The 23,522-nt window shown below is 35.8% G+C and overlaps 1 protein-coding gene across 2 annotated transcripts; it reads left to right on the top strand.

The window, feature by feature from the left end:
• Positions 1–31: 31 nt before the first annotated feature.
• myom2a (myomesin 2a) lies at positions 32–23,298 on the top strand. 2 transcript variants are annotated; one of them, XM_084100996.1, is made up of 37 exons: positions 93–150; positions 1,481–1,583; positions 3,471–3,563; positions 3,742–3,877; positions 4,086–4,237; positions 4,976–5,068; positions 7,433–7,521; positions 7,613–7,654; positions 8,633–8,794; positions 8,877–9,038; positions 10,466–10,607; positions 10,839–11,032; positions 11,517–11,573; positions 13,058–13,185; positions 13,496–13,679; positions 14,122–14,296; positions 14,429–14,550; positions 15,718–15,905; positions 16,038–16,164; positions 16,323–16,501; positions 16,630–16,744; positions 17,479–17,638; positions 17,943–18,049; positions 18,134–18,178; positions 18,288–18,424; positions 19,442–19,586; positions 19,696–19,755; positions 19,854–19,921; positions 20,006–20,119; positions 20,251–20,338; positions 20,757–20,795; positions 20,916–21,021; positions 21,174–21,337; positions 21,715–21,751; positions 21,850–21,872; positions 22,151–22,206; positions 22,360–23,298. In XM_084100996.1, exons 2-37 carry the CDS (start codon positions 1,504–1,506, stop codon positions 22,855–22,857), a joined length of 4,467 nt encoding a protein of 1,488 aa, XP_083957122.1. In that variant the 5' UTR covers positions 93–150; positions 1,481–1,503; the 3' UTR covers positions 22,858–23,298. The 2 variants fall into 2 exon arrangements, with proteins under 2 accessions (XP_083957121.1, XP_083957122.1); XM_084100995.1 differs by lacking the exons at positions 11,517–11,573; positions 13,058–13,185; positions 13,496–13,679 and having other exon boundaries at positions 32–150.
• The last annotated feature ends 224 nt before the right edge of the window (positions 23,299–23,522 follow it).

Raw genomic sequence — 23,522 nt, forward strand, 5'->3', positions numbered from 1 at the left:
GCTATATATAGTCTTAAGAGTATCCTTACATGGGGTGGCTGAGTGAAGACATTCCCTAAGTGAGCGCATTATTTTTGTTCCATCAGCAGGAGCTTTCCAACTGCTCTCAGGCTGCTCTTCCAACACTCAAAGCTCTTCTTTTCTCTTGGGGTAAGTGCAGCTTTATTTTATTAATCTGTTAACAGATATGTATTGGGATACGTACGTTGCCCAGATGATCATATTGGGTGTATTTCATACGATTTCAATTGAATATTGTTATAAGATATTATTGAATACTTTGGGGGAAAGACTGTGTGTGACATGATTCTGGACTTTAGATCATTACCAAATGTCTGGTCACTTTTGATTCTTCCATATTTAATATTTGTTTTAGTGAGGAAGGGAAAATTGTATTACTTTCCCACAGGTTGAGCTCTAATTTTGAAGAGTTCATGTAGTAATGCAGAAATATGCACAAATCCTTTAATGTGTTTATTGATTTGTTTGTTTCCACTTGAAACCTTGTTGCCATAGTCATATTATGTGCAGGTCAAAGGTCAAATCTAAGGGATTTTGCTCAAATTCTTTCCGACTTGGATTCTGAGATGTGTGTGTTTGTGTCCATAAATTGTGCCAGTTATTCTTGGGTCAGCTTTTCACTTTCTGCCTGTAATGTGATGCACTTGACCTCATGGGTGTTGCTGATGGGCTGGAATGTGAGAAACTTGGTGCTAGTTTACAATAACCACTGTAAAAAAAATTAAAAAAAATAAAAAGTTGCTGCCTTAATTTTTAATTTAAGTACAATCAACTTGGATGTTTAAGTAATTTCAACTTAAATTACATTAAACTTACTTCAGTTGAATCTATAACTTTGTTGATCTATAACTAAAAATGGTTGAATATTGATTAACATAGTTAAAGCAATGTAAAAACACATTGTCATAACTTATTGATCTCATAATTAAGTAAAAGCTAAAGTAAAAAAAAAAAAAAACTAGGAATATAAAGTTTGATATACAGTTTATATACTATACTGATTTATTTTGGTCAGGCAACATTTTCGGTTTTGGTTTTATCTGGGGTTGTGTTTATAAGGTTATTTCCTTTATTACTTTATTATATATTATGTAGGTCAGAATAATTTGAATTCATCTGTTTATTACATACATTCTTAGAAATAAAAAATCCAAAGTGTTGTTTTTTTTTTTGCAGTTATCCCAAATTCAGTAAACAGTTCTTTAAAGACATGTTTGTTGTTAGAGTGATGTTTAGAGCAAGTTTCCATGGAACCATTGATGCCAATGAAGAACCTTTTTTTTTTAAGAGTGTGTATATCATGATAACTTGAGTTTACAATATTACCCAATATGTTATCGCAAGAACACTAGCTCTGTTCCATATTCATATTCAACATTCTTAACTGTACATTTTTGTCCAGTATAAACCCTTTTAAAGGTGATTTAGATTGCACAATGAGTATTGGTGTGGTCATTAGGTCTTTTTCAGAGTGTTCCCGACATGCCTGCGAGGGCCGTAACACTTTATCGGCAGGAGCAAACGCAACATCAAAGCTCAAAACATGTTGTCCATCACTCAAGGTATGGGATGGATGTGGTTAAACTCAGTTTGATTGGCCGAGCACACGGATAGCCTTGGCGTGAGCTTTGCTCAAAGGTTTCAGCTGGCCAGAAGAACGCCTTCGCTTATGCTAATACCGCTCTCTTTGTTGCTTCATAAGACATCTAAAGGTCAAGTGACCTGATACTCGGATACTCAGTTGGCTGATCAAAGGTTACGTCATGCATCAGTTGTGAGAAAGGAGAAAATGTTGCTTCACAGTACAGTAGGAAAATATGATATGAAGCATGGCACTCAAGCTTCTCAGCTGACAAGAAAGAAAATGGTTTGTATTCAGTTCACATTTTGGGTGAAGAGGAATTCAGATTTGCTTCAGTGTGGGTGCTGTTGCCTTTAGGTTAACAAGCATGAATAAATCAGCTTTTTCCAATCCATACTATACATTACAGGGACTGATTATGTTGCTGTAATCAATTTGGCCCTCAAAAATCAATGTTTGCAAGAGATTTTGCGAGAATTTGGTGTATGATCCAGATAGCATACTTGGCAGAACAGAGTAATTACCATTTAATCACCATTTTAATCATATTTTTTTGTGTGTTATTTTATTTTGTGTTAAAGACACTGTAAAAAGTGATCAGTTGACTAAACAAAATGTACATTGAAATTGAAAAAAATAAGTTTTGTGACAATTCCACACAACTTAATTTTTTCAATTACGCATGAAGTTTATTTACTTAATCATTTTAAGGCTACGGGTTTCCTATGTAGTCAACTGATCACTTTTTACAGTGCACGATCAAAGCCGTTTCTTAAGCTTTGCTGGCGCTGTTGAATGAAACATGCTGCATTTGTTTAGCATTTCCTGTTAGCATCTGATCACATGAGCTTATTAACTCTCTGAAGTTAAGTACTCAAGAAAGAGTAGGCTACTTATTATGGAAATAATTTACTTATATAATAAATGAATATGCTTCCTGTAAGTGCAAAATTAATGTAGCGTTTAATGTATATTAAAATGAAATTATAATGTATAATTTATATTAAATGCAATTAACTGAACTGCTTTTTTGACTTTCACTTCGGTTTTTACATTTTACATGTAATTTTCAAAACTTCTATTGTCTTTGAAATATGTGTACTGCCAAATATACTAACAAGCATTTGTGGTAAATTAAAATATACTTTAATGTCATTTTGATTGAAACTTGTATGCATTTATTAAATATATTTCTAATTACATTACATATGTAATGATGAAGTTGCAATTTACACTTATATTAAGATTTACATTTATATCAACTTTAAATGTAACATGCTTTCATATGTTAATCAGCACATCAAAATAAGTTTTCCTTAAACATAATTTGATTTCAAATGTACTTAATATACACTTAAAATGACAAGACATTTGACATTACAAAAATGCACTTTTTAAAAGTCATGAAAATGTACTAGCTTTAAGTACACTTAAGTGGAATTGTATTCAATTCATATTATATTGTCTACCAGTTCAGTTTTTTAAATATACTGTACTTTTAAGATTTTAAGGACACTACAAGTTCACATTCAATACAATTAAGTGTTAATTTGGTACCAAACTTAACTAAAATTATGAAAGTGATGTTTGAAATAATGTTAAAAAGGTTTGTTTTTGCAAGCGAAATATGGTTTCCTGATCAGGCTGGTCTTTGTTGGGTTTAGGCACTTGGCATTCATCATTTATAATAATAACCACCATAGTAAATCCACAATATACTGTATACTACTATAGTAAATCAATTATCCATGCTTCAATGCTGTAAGTAAAATTGTAACAGTACAAAGTGTGAAATGTAACAAATTGCTCACACCGGCCGTCACACAATGCAAACATGACTCGAATGCTATTCTGATGTGTTTGTCAGGAAATCAAGCTCTCGGGCCGTGAAGAAGGAGCAGGTCCAGGCCACTGAGGCTATGGCAGAACCAGCCTACACAGTGCCAACCTTCAGGGAGAGGTGAGATTTTACTGGCTCCTGCATCTATTACAGTTCAGAAGGCTATTTAAAGACCGTGTAAGAGAAAACCAGAAGCCCGCTTCCATATTTACAGACGACAAAAAATGATAGTGTCACTTTACTCTTAAGACTAAACCTGTACAGTATGGAATGTAATTTTTTGTGTGTGTGTGCGCAGGGCTCCCGAGGGCATGCAGGAGTATCAGAGAATGGCAGCTCACTTTGGAAGAGATTTGGTTAATCTGCAGCAGGAGCTGCACAGGATGAAAGTGGCCACACATGAGCAAGTGAAAAATATCGAGATTACTAGAGAGGTGAACATCATCTTAAACTTCTTGGAACAATATGCCTTTAAAGGGATAGTTCACCCCAAAAATGAAAATGCTTATGCCGTTCCAAACCTGTATTTGTTTTCTCTTGTGGAACACAAAAGAAGATATTTTTTACAATGTTGCCCATACAATGAACGTCAAAAAAGCAGAACCTTTGAATCTTTACTCTGTTATTTCTGTATTTGAACAGGTGAAGGGAATGTCTTTTAGGAAGGATGTTCCTGCTGTGGTTCCCAAAGCACCGGACTTCCTGGTCAGTCTGAGATCTCACACTGTGTGGGAGAAGACTCCCGTCAAGCTGTTCTGCACTGTGTCTGGCCAACCCAACCCTATTGTCAAATGGTTTGATTGGTTTTCACTTCAAAAACCCTAATGTTTTTGATACTGATTAGATGACTCAAACTTAAAGTCCCCCTGTAGTCAATAATTGTATTCCTTAAAACTCATCTTTGATCACCAAAATTACATATTTAAACGTTTTTACCTTGAAAAATGCTTTCTCCGTGCCTTAAAATAGCTTGAACGTAACACTACACCCTTTCCTCATTTAGTATACGTGGTTCAATGAATATGCAAATTAGCCCCGCCTCCACTCACTCACACCCGCTCAGAGATCCACTCGTTGGCGATCACACATTGACGTGATTGGTTAAGGTAGTTTGTGATGTCAGAAACACCAGCGATTTCAATCCGCGTTTTTGAGACTGTCTTTGATCCACTGCAGTTTTAAGGAGAAAATACTATGAATTTGCACATGGTTTGTCTTAAAGCATATTAAAAAACACCACATAGACATATAAACAACATTAAAAGCTTAATTTTCACCACAGGGGGACTTTAAATTGCATAAACTGTTTGTAATATTATTTGAATATTCTGAGCAAAAAAAACAATGAAACATGAGAAGAATTTTTTGTCAATTGTGAATAAAACCATGCTTAAATAAATTGTCAGATGCATTTATTCTGCTCATGCTTCATTAATGAGGTCCATTATGTGTTTACTGTTACTGTACTTTGGCTCTCTCACTGATGTGGTTAAAATTGAGCACAACTGAACTTTATTTCTCTGTATTGGCAGGTATAGGAATGATGTTGTCATTGAACCCTTGAGTGCTCCTGGAAAATACAAAATTGAGAGCAAATATGGGGTTCACAGTCTGATTATTAGCAGGTATGACCTCACACACCCTCAGTTTACAAGTAGGCCTCTAATAGTTTCCTTTTACCATTTCAAACTAACTTATAGTTGCAAAATAAGCAACTTAAGTTGATTTTTTTTATACATACTGTACTTGCATGAATTAGCAACACATTTTAGTTTCAAGAGAACTTGGATTCAATATTTACTCGTCCTTTGTCTTTTTAAAAACCCATTTGATTTCTTTCTTCCATGGAACACAAAACAAGATATTGAGAAGAATGTCCAAGCTGCTCTCTTCCATACAATGAAAGTGAATGGTGAATGGGCTTGACTCATTTTCCATAGAATAGTTACACGATACCAGCTGTGCTTTCTCGCTCTCTCATCTCTCTGACAGCGAGTTGAAACACAAACCCGCCTCGCCTCACTCACTCGTTTAATTTGCTATGAATATTGTTAGTGTTACAGGGCTTGAATTTCGGAGTGGGATTGCGCGTATTGCGCATAATTTTACTCATTCCCGCAGATTTTGTGCTCACACCCAAAGTGTGCACACATAAAGCTGCCTCTCAACACTAAATTGAGTTCTTTTTCGCTGCTTCTTGCACTTAAACAGTCAAATACACACAAAATAAAGTCAAAATGCCGGTCTTGGAGAGTATTCACATAAACACAGTCAGTTATGTTTTAAGTGAACGTAATAAGACAAATGCTACAGTTAAAACCTGTTAGTTGGTTAACTGTAAGTTGCTTTAACATAATTATACAGTGAAAAATTGCTAATAGTTTAACATTGCATATAATTTCATATGTATATATGTATTTTACAGTAAATTACTGTCAGGTATTTTAAAGAAAACAAAATTAATTTCCATGTAATTTAATTACCTTGTGTTTGCGATGTTACCTTATTACCATGTTACCTTTGCTTGTTGTTTACCTTGTGTTGGCCCCAGTGCTAACATGGCATTAAACAAATACCTTCCCAGAAGTCCCTACTTTCATTGTATGGAAGAGCGCAACTCACCCCTCCCTGTTTGTAACGCCCTGGGAAAGTGAATGAAGTGCTTTTAAAAGCGACACTTTCCTATTTAGTCCCAGTGAGGTTCATCTTGAAGAAGTCTCAGCTGTCGGTTCTGCTCAACTTAGCTATGCGTCATTTGATCCTGGAACGCCTGACGCCAGTGAAGACCCAGAGCCGCCATTACAGTAGCACCTCTCAGAGATCACAGGTCATCGCAGTGGCCACTGAGTTATAGATCTAACCAGACACTCATTCATTCTCAAAAAAGCTTGAAAAAAGCTTGTTGCATATTTTACTACAACTCTCAGAGAGAAACAAAATGCAAATACATAAGAAAATGTCATTGGTTAGGACAAACATGCCATATGCATTGCAAAGGGAAAGGAGTGGCTCTAAAATAGTCCACAGGGACTGAAGGTCACATTTCCGTGCTTCAAGGAGAGCACAGCATGTCTGAAACCAACACACTGCTGTCCAGTGAGATCATGTTCTGGATGCAGAAGTCTCTCCACTCGTACCAAACGGTTCGTGAAACACATATTTTCCATCCTGTTAACTAGCCATACAACCAACAGTGGATCACTAAGCAAACATTTTGTCTCACCTTTAAAGCTGAAGTTTGTAATTTTTCCATTTACATTTTTTCTCTTGTCCCAGTTTAATATGCGTAGACAACAACAACAACAACAACAACAACAAAAAGTCAGAGCCAACAGAGCCAACAAAATAGCTCTGTAGCACTTTTAAAAAAATCTGTGTTTTTGAAAATTCTGCCCAGCATAGCAACAGTGGCTCAACCAATGGTGTGAGTTGGAGGCGTGGCTATCTGTTTGTTTCACCAATGGCAAAGAGGGGGCGTGTTCAGGGAAACCTTTTTGAACACAGTAATTATTTTCCAATTCTATTCAAATAGAGGCAAAGAAATTACACACTTGAACTTTAAATTATATAATAAGTTAATTTACAAAAATCTCTAATAATGTTTATAAGTTTTTGTGTGTTCATGATGTTGCTGATTCAATTGCTACTTCACCCAAAAAATTAAATTCTGTCATCATTTACTTGCTCTCATGTCGTTCCAAAATTGTGTTGATTTTTGTTTGTTTGTTTTGTCCATACAACGGACATCAATTGTGACCAAAACTGTTGAGAACCATTCTTCAGAATATCTTTTGTGTTTCACGTAGCGGAGGAAAGGAAGTCAAACAGATTTGAAACGATACGAGTAAATTTCATTTTTGGCTGAACTATCCTTTTAATCTGATTTCTAATGAATATGTCCCATATGGCCACTAGAAACTATATTTTGGTTTGAAAACTAATGTTCAGTCTGTTGATTTACATTGTGAAATTGTGTTGTTTTATCGCAGATGTGCCGTTACTGATTCTGGAGTGTACAGTGTCGTGGCAACCAATCCGCAGGGAAAGGCCACCTCCAAGGCTACTGTCTGTGTCAGGAGTGAGTGTCTCTTTTCTCATCATATCTTTTATCTTTCTCTTTTGGTGAGTGGTCTTTTTTAGTGATCTACTTTGCTTGTTTTTCCATGTAGGGCCACAAGGGGGAGGAGAGCTCTCCCATCTGCCAGGACAAGGTAAGATGGAGCTTGTGTTTGGCTGACGCCCATGTCTGAAGGACCTTACTTGAGATCATGAGCCATAAATATCTGTTCTGTTCCAGGCGCAAAGTCTTGATAAGATATGGAAACAATGGCACATTTTTTCCCCAGGGTTCATTTGTGCTTGTAAACAGAAGGCAGTGTGGTAAACACCAGTTGTCAGTAAACATAAAAGTGCATTCATATTCATACTTCATAGTTCAAGTGACTGTTATATGGACAAGTATGGACAGAAAAAATTGCCTCTGTTATGTGAAATTTAATATGAAATGTAATAAATATGAAATAATGAAATGTGAAAACAGTAGGCTTTACTATAACAGGGATGGAGGGAATATAGTATGGTTGATAAATAAATATAAAATAAATACAGAAAGTAATTTAATTTGAATTTGAAATAAATAAATAGGACTTAAAAATGAGTACAATGAAGTCATAGAAATGAATATTTAGATCATTATAATTACATTTAAATATTTAGTGATTTTTCTCATTACTCTGAGCTCTAAAATATTTCCTATTGGTTAGGAATTGATAACAGTGAGTGCAATCTCTACAATTTATAAATCCTTAACCAATAATCACGAAAAAAAAAAAAAACATGGAAATTCATAAAAATAAATGTATTGTAGTAAATGCATAAATAAATATGAGGATTTATCTCATAGATTTATATCAAACTAAAACACTAAATTCAATTCACATTTATTTGTATAGTGTTTTTCACAATTATGTGTACATTCCCCATACAGTTGTTTCAAAGTAGCTTTACAGAAAATGCTATCAGAGGTGATTGTGTTTAAGTTATGTATTTAATGTACATATACAAATCACACAGTAAGCTAATAATATATTCATTTTAGTAATAATATGTTAATAAATCTGTTTTAAAAAAAGTGGTTTGGTTTATTATGGAGCGTATCTGATCTTGGGTTTCTGTTGTGTTTCCTGTAGTTCCTCTCAGCAGCATTCATCCCAGTAAGCTTGAGGTGACCATGCTGCACTCTTTTGGAGTGACATTTGGTACAGAGGGAGAGTCTGTTAGTCTGGTGGCCAACATTGTGGTGGTGCCGGACCTGCCGAACCTGCCACCTGAGGTCATGTGGTACAGAGATGGTGAGATGCTACATTTGTCTTTCAGTTTAGAACCACTGAAAAAGTTTAAACTGATACTAACGCTTTGCATTTGTGTGTGTAGATACTTTGCTAGTGCCATCCAGGTGGGCTGAGATGTCTATTGGTAGTGGAGTCGCCAAGCTCGCTCTTCCTCACCTGAACAAGGATGATGAGGGTCTTTACACCTTCCGTGTCTGGACCAAGGATGGAACCACAGAACACAGCGCTTACCTGTTTGTTAAAGGTAAAAAATAAGTGATAAATGCATTGAGTAATCTAACCATTCCTAAAATAACTAGGAAGAATACAGAGCCCCTAAAGGGAAAAATATGAGATGGGAGAAACAAGTTTTCAAGCAAACGCAAAGTTTCTTGGGTACGGAGCCCTTAAAGGGACATGATGATGGAAAAAAATAGGAGATGGATGAAAAAAAGTATTATTTCAATGCTTTGCGTTCCCTCACAAAAGTTTTGCGTTTCCCCGAGTAGCTTTACGTTCCCTTGCAGAACTTTTGCGGCCCTCATAGAAAGTTTGCGTTCGCTCGCAAAGAACTCAAAAGTTTTGTGAGCAAACGCAAGATTTCTCAGGGGAACGCAAAGCATTTTGCAAGCGAACACAAAGTTTCTCAGGGAAACACAAAACATTTGCGAGAGAACGCAAAAGCAATTACAGGTGAAACTCAAAAAATTTGAATATTGTCCAAAAGTTAATTTATTTCAGTAATTCAACTTAAAAGGTGAAACTAATATATTATATAGACTCATTACATGCAAAGTGAGATATTTCAAGCCTTTATTTGTTATAATTTTGATGATTATGGCTTACAGCTTATGAAAACCCCAAATTCAAAATCTCAGAATTTTTTTAAAATTTCATAAGCTGTAAGTCATATTTCATAAGCCATAATCATCAAAATTATAACAAATAAAGGCTTGAAATATCTCACTTTGCATGTAATGGGTCTATATAATATATTAGTTTCACCTTTTAAGTTGAATTACTGAAATAAATGAACTTTTGCACTATATTGAAAATTTTTCGAGTTTCACCTGTACATATAATTTTTCCTTTCATCTAATTTTTTCCCATCATCATGTTCCTCTCTAGGGGCTCTGTACTTGGGAGAATGCAAAAGTTCTGAACTTCTGATGATGGAAATAATATGAGATGGAAGGGAAAATTATATACGCAAAAAACATTTTTTGCGAAAAATTATCTTTCAGTGTTTTGTCATTCGCTCGCAAATGTTCATGTTCCCTCAGTAAACTTTGCGCTTGCTTGCGAAACTTTTGTGTTCCTCTGTGAGCCTTTTCCGAGAGAAAGCTACATTTTTGCGAGTGAATGCACAGTTTCTCGGGAGACTGAAAAAGTTCTGGTGATGGAAATAAAACGATATGGGTGGAAAAATTACATTTCAGTGCTTTTGCATCCTCCAGGGAATTAAAGTTTTGCTAGCGAATGCAAAGCTTTTCTGGAGAACGCAAACTTTTTGTGAGCAAATGCAAAGGTATTGAAATATAATTTTTACTACTGTCGCATATTTTTTCCACTAACATGTCCCCTTAGGTGTTAGTACCATAGAGGTATTACATTTAGTGTAACACATAATTGAAAAAGAGATTCATAAATGTTTTGCTATTTTATAAATGTGTGAATGTATTTGTTTCACAGATGCCCCTCCCACGGTGGCCGGGGCCCCAGGAGCCCCCATGGATGTTACCGTCTCTGATGCCAATGCAGATTACGTCCTGGTCTCCTGGAAACCTCCAAACACCACCCATGAGGCTCCCATCACTGGATACTTTGTGGACAGGTAAACATAGATTTCAAATAGATTTCATTTTAATGTATAAATAATTTAAATGCATTAAATAATTTAAACAAAAGCTAATTTATTTTTTAATAATTCAAATTAAATAAAATAATTATAAAAAGTAATTAAATAAATAATTTACATTGTTGTTATTTACATTAATAATAAATTAATAATTATTGTTGCATGCCAAAACAAATCTTGTGCACATCTTGCATGTTGCCTTGGCAGACGTAAGTCAGGAGCTAAGGACTGGGTCCAGTGCAATGACTCCCCTGTGAAAGTGTGTAAGCTGCCCGTCCACGGCCTGACCGAGGGAGCTTCCTATCACTTCAGAGTGAGGGCTGTGAACAAAGATGGCATCAGTCTGCCTTCTAGGATGTCCTGTGGAGTGACGGCTGCAGAAGTGGAGAGTGATGTGGAAGGTAGGACCAAAAACTATCCGCAGATCAAAATATCAGGTGCTAAAACAGGACCAGTATAGCCCACACACGTTTTTATTAAATGGGAGCAAAAAAGATTGGTTGCAAAAGGCTGCTTTTGCAAGCTCTTCACACCTCTATCTTTAGACACGGTAAGTGTGTAGTATACAGCAATATGCTTTTCCTTCCTACTGTATGTGCTCACTGTATTCACAGTAATTCACTGTACAATGAGGACTTTCTCAGATGTGTGATTCAAGTGCCTTTAATAATGTATTTCTATATTTTGCACAACTGTTAGTCATAGTATGTATTTGGTGTCACATTTGAAATGCATTCTGTAAGTTGCTATAATCCACACTCATATATCGCACACAGAAATGCATCTGTAGTGATGATCTTAAAAGCTGTCTGGTGTTTAATGTGTTCAAATGGAATCACCCAAGCTGATGGGAAAATGAAGTATTATGTTTATGTATTGAAACAGTGATTAAAATCGAAGGGAAATATGACATTGCGATTCGACAGGAGGAACTACAAGGAGGTACATTCGATTTCAGGTTTCACTGAGCCATTAATATCATCTCTCTCCATCCACCTATACTGCATGCTGTCTTTGTCAAAGTACCTTACAACTTAACACTCATTTCATTCATTCATACCATGTAGTAATTATTGAAACAAAAAGGGGTAAACATGAAGCTTTAATCTCATTTTTAAGAGAGACAATTCTTACTTATATCTATGTATGCATATGATGTCAACAGGACATTGTAACAAAGGATAAAATTAAGGAATGACACCTTTTTCTTCAAAATTAAGATTTTAGGCGAAAATTTATGTGAACGAATAAAGGAAAGTGTCCTGTATCTGGTCAAGTTTTTCATCATTTTAATCACCTGTTTTGCTTTATTAATTCATTTTAAATAGTCCATGTTTGGACAAATTATTTTTTTTTAAATAAAGATATTACATGTAGTCTCTCAATTAATATGAGGTTACATAAACTGCAAATATAATAAAATATATAATTAGAAAATAAATAGCAAAATGCTGTTTTTAGATGAAGGAAGGCATGATTTCCTAAAGGTATTTATTTCAGCTACCCAGACCTGTCTGGCAAAAATAAATGAATAAATAGTGGCAATAATAATAATTTATGATAGATAAGGTTACATTTTAAGTGTGAACTTGTTAACCAGCTAACCAGTAAAAATGCTGATTTACCGTCATCGCCGCATTTAACCCCAAACATGTTTTCTCAGATTGAATTTAACCAGCAAATAAATGAGTGAAATAATCCATTAAATTAATTTCATCCATCTAAATTAAATCAATCTAATTAATTAAAGTTCAACATATTAAAATGTTTGTTTTTTTCTGCAGTGTGGTCAATAAAAAAATAAAATAATAAATTGTTTTCCAGGAAATGACAAACTGAATTTTTGGCTAAAATGTATTTTCTTTCTCTTACAATGCTCAAAATATTCACAGAATATATTCGGAGAATATTCTGAGTAAAGTCCAAGTAATCCATGTAATATACTGTATGGCTTTCAGCTTTGTCTACAGTAGCTTTGTTTGTCAGCATACAAGTCCTAATAATTAATTTACTTATTTTGCCAAAAATTCATGTCGTCTCAACACATTAGTACTAAGTCCAGTGTTGGGGAAAGTTACTTTTAAAAGTAATGTGTTACAATATTGTGTTACTCCCTAAAAAAGTAACTTACAGTAGTTACTTTTTAGATAAAGTTATTTGTTACATTACATTTGCGTTACTTTTACCTACAAATTCACAGCTGTAGAGTAGAGGTTAATAAATGGGAAAACAAAGTAACTTGCGTTACTTATTTGAAAAAGTAACTCCGATATTTTTTTTGTAAAAAAGTAATCTGATTCCATAACTTAAGTTACTTGTAATGCGCTACCCCCAACACTGGTACTAACACACTGCGAATAAGAGTGTAAAGTAGATGATGTTAAAAGTATTTTGTATAAACAAACATCTGATTTATTTCTGTTTAGTGTATGTTACAATACCAGGTCCACCCACCAATGTGCATGCTACAGAAATAAACAAAACGTATATTGTTCTGAGCTGGACACCACCTAGCCCTCGGGGACGGGCACCTGTGTGGTACCTCATTGAGAAGGTGTGTGTGTTTGCACTTTTATAACTGAAAAAAATGTCTTTTTTTCTTATATAATGTTACAAATGTATGAAATAATATAATGTAAATTTGTAAATAATGTAAAAAAAAAAAAAAAATTAAGAATAAACATAGTGCTTAATTTAAATGAAAAATTCAAGAAAAAAATTGTAATATTGTGAGGAATTTATACATGAAAATCAATTGCACAGTGCTAGTCATCATATTTTTTAAATAGACTGTTTATCCCATAATTCCTGGGTTTGTAAGGGGAAACCCTCCTCATAATGGTCATCTATGACTCTCGGCTTAGTGTGAAGGTGACAGTCACATCTGGCAGAGAGTCAACACTGCGGTCCAGCTACGATCCCCCCGTTACCCTGTTTTCGATATGGAGGACAAGAAAACTTACCGTTTCCGCATAATCACTGTCAACAAGTATGGCTCAAGTGAGCCGTCAGAGGCCACAGCACCCATCCAAAAGGTGGACCCTTATGGTAAGAAGGCTCTAACTGTGAAACTGCAACTTAACTTGTGGTTGTCTAACTGTCCGATGCCAAAATATGCTAAATAAGCTGTTTGAAAGATCATTCAGATGATGTTCAGTGCAAAGCTCTACATATGCTGCTTATGTAACTACTTCCATGCTGTATTTTGCAGGTATTGTTCCGAACATTGGTATGTATGTTTAAGCTTCCACAGCCTTCTGCTTTGCGAAAAGGAAATCACTTCTTTGAAAGTCTCAAATAATTATATGATCTGAAATGCATTGCTGTCCCCTCCACTTTGTTGTTGTTTGGCTCACATTTGCTGTGGTTCAGTTCCACCTCCACATCCGTCCACCATAACATGTTCACTTTCAGCAGTGCAGAGTTCACTCCCTATTAAATCTGTGGCAAAATCTGATGACGAATCTGATAATGTGTTTGGTTTGTGCAGGTGTCCCCTCTGCCCCGGGACAGGTGATTGCTTCCAGAAACACCAAAACATCTGCTTTTGTGCAGTGGGAGGCCCCAAAACATACCAACAACCTGATGGGTTACTATGTAGATGCCTCTGTGATCGGCTCTAAGACCTGGTTCCCTTGTAACCACAGACCTTACAAACACACCAGGTAAAATATACTCAGAAATGTCCAGATTTAGTTAAACTTTGTCACACCAAAGAAGTTAATTATTCTTACAGTGGTTTCTGGAAGTACTGTAGGTTTACATTGGGCCTGTCTGTCTGGACTTACTTTTGTCAGGTTTGTGGTCCATGGTTTGGTCCCAGGAGATACTTACGTGTTCCGTGTGCAAGCCGTGAATGCTTACGGATTGAGTGAAGAATCACAGGAATCTGCTCCCCTCTTCATTGATGCTGCACTTTGTACGTACACAACTGACATCTATAGCAATGTCTTTGTAATGGCTTTGTAAAAACAGTAATAAAAGGAATGGAAAGTTAGGATAAGACAAGTAATTAACCCATATCGTGACTATTATAATTTGTAAGGGATTCATTGTTGACTTAAAGGCACACTAAATAATGTGTTTTACTGGACAGAAGACAACAGTGGTTTATACTGACACCTAGTGGCGTGGATGTTTTATTATGCAAAAAACATTTTCAGATGCAATGTGAAAATATGCAAATGTATCCAACAGCAGAGAGGACATATAGTAGAAAATTGAAGGTGTATATCATTCTAAGCATTTATTTATTTATTTATGTGTCGAACTGTTTTTAAATGGAAAAAGATAGCACAGGTACATCTGTAAGATGTCTGCTAGAGATCTGGAAAACATCTGCAGTGTAAATACATCTGATAAACATCTTAGAAAGATCAGTTTTACATGCATTCTAAACCATAAACATCTTAAAGACATCTTCTAAATGTCTATACGACATCTGACAGGAGACGTCTCAGAGACGTATTGCAGATGAGCAAACACTCTAAAAAATACATCTTGCAGACTTAAATACAGACATCAAATAGACGTCTCTAAGATGTTTGTGTGCTATCAGAGGTACTTTGTGCATCAAGTGCACTATTGTTTGATTTTAGAAACCTGAAACCATGCAATGGGTGGACATGTAAAATTTCTTATAAGACACATTTAAATGAAGTGTTTTGAAGTTAGCCATATAAACACCTGTGTTATCTTACACAGCGGGTGCAGTGGAGTATGGTATGTATGTATGTGATATATTTCATTTATAAAGTAATTTAACACATCCACTCCTGATATTTACACACCAGCCTAATAAAATCAGCTCTTCTTTTACTCAGTATGCATTAAAGTCATTGAACGAGGCACAGTGACAGTCTAGCCTGTTTATGAATTTATGAAATGCTAACCGTAACCAATCACTCTAACAATATCACTGTATCTAAGTGATTCTGCTGTCACGGTAAATTATTTTAATCTCTGCACCTGATCATTATTTGATCCACAATGGCTCATCCACGGCTCCAATCACTTATGCTATATGTGATCCTCAGGACCTTTATTCGTCTCGCTGAATGATTGTCTCTCTGTCCCACATAATCAGCTACTCCCTCCGCCCCATACGGCATCAGTCTTCTGAACTGTAATGGATCCTCCATGACCCTGGCCTGGAAACGCCCCAAACACACGGGCGGCTCTAAGATCACGTCTTACTACGTGGACAAGCGCAAGGCAGAATCGGTTATTTGGAAGGAGGTTAGCCCGAGTCCGGCTGTCCACAGGATCTTCACGGTACGCTTTACATGAATATATTTCTTGTGTATTTAAAACAAGAACTTTGAATATGAAAATAATCTTTACTGATGGAATAAAAATGTACTCTAAATGTGTACCTTTGGCGTGTGTTTCCCGGATTGGCCACAGGTGGAGAATCTGACCAGTGGCGTTTTCTATGAGTTCAAGGTTCAGGCTGTTAACTTGGCCGGAGTTGGCCTGCCATCTGAGCCGAGCAAAGCTTTTGCCTGTGAAGCCTGGACAATGGCTGAGCCTGGTCAGTCTCCACTATACTACCGTCTCAACATCTCAACATATTGAACTATATTGAACTAAAATAATTAAACATTGAACTGACTCAAGCTGAATAAAGACACTATTGTCTTCAGTAGAGCTGCTTATAGCTTGATCCTCTATTCTTCTCCTTATCATCAGGCCCAGCATATGACATCAGTTTCTGGGAGGTGCGGGATAGCTCCATTCTGGTGCAGTGGAGGGCCCCTGTGTACAGCGGAGATGGTCCCATCACTGGATACTTTGTGGACATGGCTAAAATGCGCTCATCAGATTTTGTCACTGTGAATGCTGAGCCAGTGGGGCATTGTTACCTGAAGGTATGAAACAAAACTAATTTTGTTACAAAATTCAAATAGCCTCTCAGTTCAAGAAGTGGCACAACACAGAAGCTAAGCACATAAATAAATGTGATTCAGTATTCAAATGTGTATACTCTGATATGTAGGTGACTGGACTAGAGAGTGGAGCGTCATATGTGTTCAGAGTGCGGGCTGTGAATGATAAAGGTGTTGGAAAAGCCTCAGATGTGTCCGATCCAGTATGTGCAAAAGCACTGCCAGGTAACAGACATTCTTTAACATGCAGCATTTAGATATAGTTCCAAACCCGTATTTCGGGGATTTCGCACCTGAGAAACATTTTCATAGTTCCTATAACTATTGCTGGAAGTACCTGCTTTTTGTAATGTTCACACCGCAGGAATTGGGAATGATTTTAGTTATAGGAACGCCATTTGGTGGGACTAAATTAGCTCAAACTTCAGAGTAGGGTCTAACCCAGCACAATAGGAGCTACCAGTGATTGGCCGAATGCATGCCTTACAAAACACCAGTACTCGCCATTTTTAAAAAGCCATGTAAACACACAGTTTACATATACATAACTCCACAAACATGGAAAACAGTGATAAATGGACCTACGCCGAAGCCCAGGAACTTCTCAACCTTTTGTTGACTTAAATGACGTTGCTGTTTGCCAGCTTACGTAACTTCAGAGTTCCTACTGGTGGTGCAAATGCAACCAGGAAAATGGCCCTAGGGGAACATTAGTTTTTGGGGGACCGTCCTGGTGGCTCGTTCCTATAACTACCCAGTCCAAAAGCCCCTTTTCTTTCTTGCGTGGAACTCAAAAGATGTTTATCAGGATGTCCTCAGGATGTGTTTTCCATACAATTAAAGCAGATGAGAACCTGGGGCAAATGGGTTCACCTTTCACTTTCATTGTATGCCAAAAAGTGGATTATGATACATAGCTCTTTATTTTGTTGTTATTTTCTGTTATTTTGTTTCTTAAGGTACAAAGGAGATCGTATGTGGTGTGGATGAAGAGACTGGAGACATTTTCCTGAACTTTGAAGCTTGTGAAGTTTCTGAAACCTCTAAGTTCAGTTGGTCAAAGTCCTACAAAGAAATCACCGAATCAAGCAGGGTCTCCATCACGTCCTCTGGAAGAAAGTATGTCTTTTCTGTGTGAATTTGTAATTTTATTCAACCCAATCTCATGATAATTTGTAAGTATTGAACAAGTTGGCAATTTCATATAATCTGACTCGTATGAAAACGTGTGATTTGAAGATAAAACTCTATCATGAAGGTCCACCCCTAAAACCTAACCTTTAGGGGAGCTTGAGCAAATCATAGTGAGATTTTTCAAATCGAAAATTACTTAGGAATAGTCATGAGACTTTGTTGCATTTATCAACACAGCATCATAAAACAATGTGGTGTCAATTAAAAATCTGCAACGTTTTCTGCTAAGGTCAAAGCTGACATTTGTAAACCCTGAGATGGAGGATCTGGGCATCTACTCTGTCTCGGTGACCGATACAAATGGAGTTTCATCCAGTTACTCTGTCAATGAGGAAGGTCAGAGATGAGCATCTACATATCTCCTGTATTTACTAATAAAGATGAAGTTTGATGAATATTGATACCTGTTTTCTTTTACAGAGCTCAACAAAGTGCTTGATCTGAGCTACAACATCAGACATCCTAGTGAGTTGCCTGTGGATTGTTCATGAATGTTTTTGATTGCCCTTTCATGAGAAGTTTGATTGTCTAAGAATGATTTGGTGTTTTTTTCTTTTTTAACTTTTTTTATCAGCTGTTCCACTGAAGACGGAGCTGAACTATGAGATTCTGGAGAAGGGTCATGTGCGTTTCTGGGTCCAGGCTCTGAAGTTGTCCTCCTCTGTCAACTACAGGTTCATCGTCAACGATAAAGCCATCACGAGTGCTGAGGTACAGCCAAACACTTCACTGCTTCAAAATCACTCAGAAGACATATAACAGCATTTTCCCAAAAAATTTCTTTTTTAATTTAAGAGACAAAATAGGCTATTGTTGTTATTGTTGTTGTTGTTGTTGTCTACAAAAAATAATAAATTTACAAATATTAACCAAATTAGCCACTGTCTATTATTATTATTATTATTTGTTTGTTTCTAACAAATTACGCAGTTATCATTATTATCGTTGTTGTTATTGTTTACTAATAAATGTACAAATATGAACCAAATTAGCCATAGCCCTTATTATTATTATTATTATTATTATTATTATTTGTTGTTGTTGTTATTTACAAATAATAATTTATTTACAAATAATTAACAAAGTTACCCAGTTATTTATTGTTATTATTATTATTATTATTATTATTATTTAAAAATAATACTAATACATTTACACATTTACAAATAATCAACAACATTATCCAGTTATTATTGTTATTATTGTTGTTGTTTACTAATAAATTTACAAACAATTAACAAAGTGACCCAGTTATTTATTATTATTGTTGTTGTTGCTGTAGTTTACGAAAATTAATAGATTTACAATTATTATCCAAATTAGCCACAGCCAATTATTATTTATTGTTACTATTATTATTATTATTATTATTATTATTATTAATCATTGTTTGTTTGTTATTATTATTATTTACAAATAATACATTTACAAATAATTAACAAAATTGCTTAGTTATTTATTATTATTATTTAAAATAATACTAATACATTTACACATTTACAAATAATCAATAAAATGATTATTAGCATTGTGTTTGTTGTTTACTAATAAATGTACAAATATTAACAACATTAGCCACAGCCCGTTGTTTTTTGTTTATTATTATTGTGATCTTTGTTATTGTTGTTTACAGTAATTTATTATTATTGTTATTATTGTTGTTGTTGTTTTAGTCCCATTTAAAACCCTTGAAAAAGTATATTTAAACTGATTTTACTGTGTGTTTAGGGTTGCAAAATCAGCCATGATGTGTCAACTGGAATCATCCAGATGACTGTTGAGCACTTCACCAAAGCCAATGAAGGCACTTACACCATTCAGATACACGATGGCAAGGCCAAAAGCCAAAGCTCACTGGTTCTTGTGGGAGACGGTAAGGGCTTAACAGCGTCCAGTCTCAGAGCAGTTATGGGATTTCTATATAAAACTAAAATAGTATAAAACTTCTGTAAGCAAATGTTCTTGGTATTTTTTAATTTTAGCATTCAAAGTTGCTCTGAAAGAGGCTGAGTTCCAGAGAAAAGAGCACATCAGAAAACAAGGTTTGTGAAGCTACACATATCCCCAAAATCTCAGTATTGTTTGTACTGTGTATTTAATCTGATGTAATTAATCCGTTACATTATTCTGGTTCTCTCAGGCCCTCACTTCTCAGAATACCTGTCTTTCCATGTGACCGATGACTGCACAGTGATGCTTGTCTGCAAGGTAAATGCAACACAACAATTAAAAGACTGAGAAATTGATATCAGTGTCTCATATCATTATCCTTGTCATATTTTTACACTGTAGCTGGCCAATGTGAAGAAAGAGACAACATTTTCCTGGTTTAAAGAGGATGAAGAAATAACTGTCGACGTTCCACCCAACCCAATGTCTGGATCTTGCTCCCTTCCAATCCCCATGGTATGATCACCAGCACTCCAGCGATCGAAGTTTATAAAACATTAACATAATTGCAGTTAAGGTTTTTTTAACAGTTTAGAGCTTCATAAATCTAACTATTCAGTGACATTGGAACTATTTTGGTCCAATAGTTCTCCAGGAAAGACCAGGGAATTTACAAAGCTGTACTGGGCGATGACCGTGGAAAGGACACCTCTGTCTATGATATTTCTGGCAAAGGTATTTTTTCATATATATATATATATATATACTGAGTGTGAGTGTGAGTGTGCAATAATAATTATATATACTTATTATATTTAATAATATATATACAGTCTATTGTTCAAAGGTTAGGGGTCAATAAGATTTTTTTAAGCATTAAATACATGGCTTACTATTCAGCAAGGATGCACTAAATTGATCAAAAGTGATGGTAAAGACATGTATAATGTTGGTCATAATGTTTTGGCTCATCAGTGTATATTGAAATAGAAAATAATATTTTAAAATATTGTATTTTGCTTAAATATAATGATCAAATAAAGGCAGCTTTTAGAGTGTGTGTGTATAAATAGGCACATTATGTTATATACAAATTATATTTAAACATTAATTGTCATGTTATATGATTATTTTTTGTATTATTTTTTGCCAGTGTTTGAGGATATCATCAATGCCATCGCCAGTATTGCTGGTAAGTTGGACAATTTTGTGAAAATGTAACCTGAATACGCTGAATTCATTCAATTAAATTACTATTAGTTTAACACATTATATAAGTATAGTGTTATTATTGTATTGTGTTTCACGACAGGATCCTCTGCCTCTGAGTTGGTTCTTCAGTGCACACCAGAGGGTATCAGACTGCAATGCTACATGAAGTACTACACAGAGGAGGTGAAAACCAGCTGGTTTCATAGGTACATCCACATGAAAAGAGACCATCCATCTGTTCAGAACTTCAGACTCAGAATATACTAATCAAATGATGCTGAAATGATATTCATCACAATGTTGTGTTCGGTGGGATATCGCCAATTGAAGAGATTTTCTTTTGATGTTTTGGCTTTAGAGACAGTAAGATCTCCTCCTCAGAGAAGATGAGAATTGGAGGCACATCTGAGATGGCCTGGATGCAGATCTGTGAGCCCACAGATAAGGAAAAGGGTCATTATACCATTGAGATTCATGATGGGGAAAAATCACACTCTCGTACCTTTGACCTTTCTGGACAAGGCAAGTGGAGACTGAACTGCTGAATGCTATAGGCTCAGAATTTACATAAAAAATGCAATTCATACATACTAATACTTGAATGCACATTTATTTTCTATGATTGGGGCATAAAGTCTGGGAAAAAATGACGGGGTAATACAACTGTTCTGATATGATAATTGGAAGAAAAACCTTTTGTATCATTTTCTGTTCCATATCAGAACAGTTATGATAATGGGTAAAAAAAATGTATATATTAAATTATAAAATATAAAATATATATTAAAATGTGTTTTAAACTATATTTATAAACGTTTATTTTTTCTTTATCATGGAAACAATTATTTGTCATGGATTCTACAACGTGTTACTTATTGTGTTTTCTTCCATCCTAACAGCATACACTGATGCCTATGCGGAATTCCAAAGACTTAAGTAAGATAATCGACATTGCTTCAATTAATTCTCTTTACAGACACCTATTTTTTCCTATTGATGTTTTACACTGATATTTTCTCCTCTTCTTTCATCAGAGCTGCTGCTTTCGCTGAGAAGAGTGAGTATTTCTGAGAACCGGTCATTAATAAGGGTCTAATCCGGTATTCATGCATACTTGAACTCAGGCAGTTCAACTTGAACTCCATTAGGAGCATAAAGCTTTGTGCAATGAAAATAATCTCATTAAATTCGCTTAGGTATGTGTTCAGATGTCAGAACTATGACCCAAATTTTCATACAAGTGGAAGTAACCTATTTATTATTAAATAGACATTATTCCAAAAAAAGTTGGAAATAGTGTCCAAATGTGTTATATTAACTATTTGCCCTCTGTAGACCGTGGTAGAGTGGTAGGTGGCCTGCCAGATGTTGTCACCATTATGGAGAAGAAGGTAGTATTTCCTTTACTTTTCCCATGTTCACTAGAACTACATTATTTATTTTTAATACATGCACAAGTTAACTGTGTTTTCATGAAGTGTTCATATTTTATGGACTAATTCGCAGTACATGTGCACATAATTTGTGACCTCTCACCTCTGCAGAGCTTGAGTCTCACTTGCACAGTGTGGGGTGACCCCAGCCCAGAGGTCACCTGGTTTAAGAATGAGCAGGAAATTCTGTCTGACGACCGCTACAAGATCACCTTCGAGGGCGGCAAGTTTTCCAGCCTCACAATCAAGAGTGTTTACGTGGAAGATTCTGGAAAATACAGCATCAATGTGCGGAACAAGTACGGTGGTGAATTTGTGGAGATCACAGTGAGCGTCTACAAACAAGGCGAAGAGATCCCTGAGCCCAAACTGGGACAGATGTCCAGGCCAGCCGCCACCCCCAAGCCAGCTACACCCGCTCCACAGTCGGTGAAGACCCCGACTCCTCCAACTCCTACGCCCTCCGTAAAGTCCCCCACCCCTACTCCACCTCCCTCTGTGAAGTCTCCCACTCCAACTCCAGCTCCTAAATCACCCACCCCACCAAGGTCCATGAGATCCCCCACCCCGCCAAGATCCATGCGATCTCCCACCCCTACTAAGAAGTAACTAGAAAACTATGGCTTATAGAACCTGAAGATACGTGAAGATAGATAAAGTTAATTTATAGTGTTTCAATTCAAATCAGCCGAAGATGATCGGTTTTAGTTTGCTGCAGAAGTCTACAAATCAGGATCTGTCACTGGTACAATTGCGAGATTAAAGATACTTGTAATAAAATATCTGAGGGAAGAGTCCTTTTAAGATCAGTTTCAGACTCCAAAGTACCAGTTCATCTCTGAAATTGAGACAAAAAATAGGAAGATTGTGTTTTATGTGTTGCTTTCACAGCTAAAAGCTAATAAAGGTTAAATAAAGTGCTTTTGAGACAGTCAAAAATCATCACAAAGGCCATCGCTGTCTTATCTGTCTTTATTCTGTACCCTCCAAATGCTTTTTGGTGCCAATAAAAATCTGCCGTCTCCTCTCTGGAGTGGATGTTCAATAGTCTGAGTTGAATTTTGTCTCTGTTTATTTCCCAAAAGGACATTATTAATTTGATTCAGTTTTACATAATATGGGCAGTCTGTGAATTAGTGTTTGACTAATTAACCTCAGGATTTCTATCAAGGTAATATTCAGATGTGTGTGCTAACCAGACTATACACATTATACCAGGGGTGTCCAATTCTGCTCCTAGAGGGCCAAGGCTGCATCCGAAACCTTGGGCAGCT

This window comes from Abramis brama (assembly GCF_963993115.1).
Source record: "Abramis brama genome assembly, chromosome: 23".
In the NCBI taxonomy this organism is placed as follows: domain Eukaryota; kingdom Metazoa; phylum Chordata; class Actinopteri; order Cypriniformes; family Leuciscidae; genus Abramis; species Abramis brama.

Coding starts and splice junctions, on each gene's coding strand:
- myom2a (XM_084100996.1), top strand. CDS start 1,504: ATGCCTGCGAGGGCCGTAACACTTTATCGGCAGGAGCAAACGCAACAT. Junction 10,608..10,838: donor ACTGGATACTTTGTGGACAG/GTAAACATAGAT, acceptor TTGCCTTGGCAG/ACGTAAGTCAGGAGCTAAGG. Junction 13,186..13,495: donor TGTGGTACCTCATTGAGAAG/GTGTGTGTGTTT, acceptor CTCTCGGCTTAG/TGTGAAGGTGACAGTCACAT.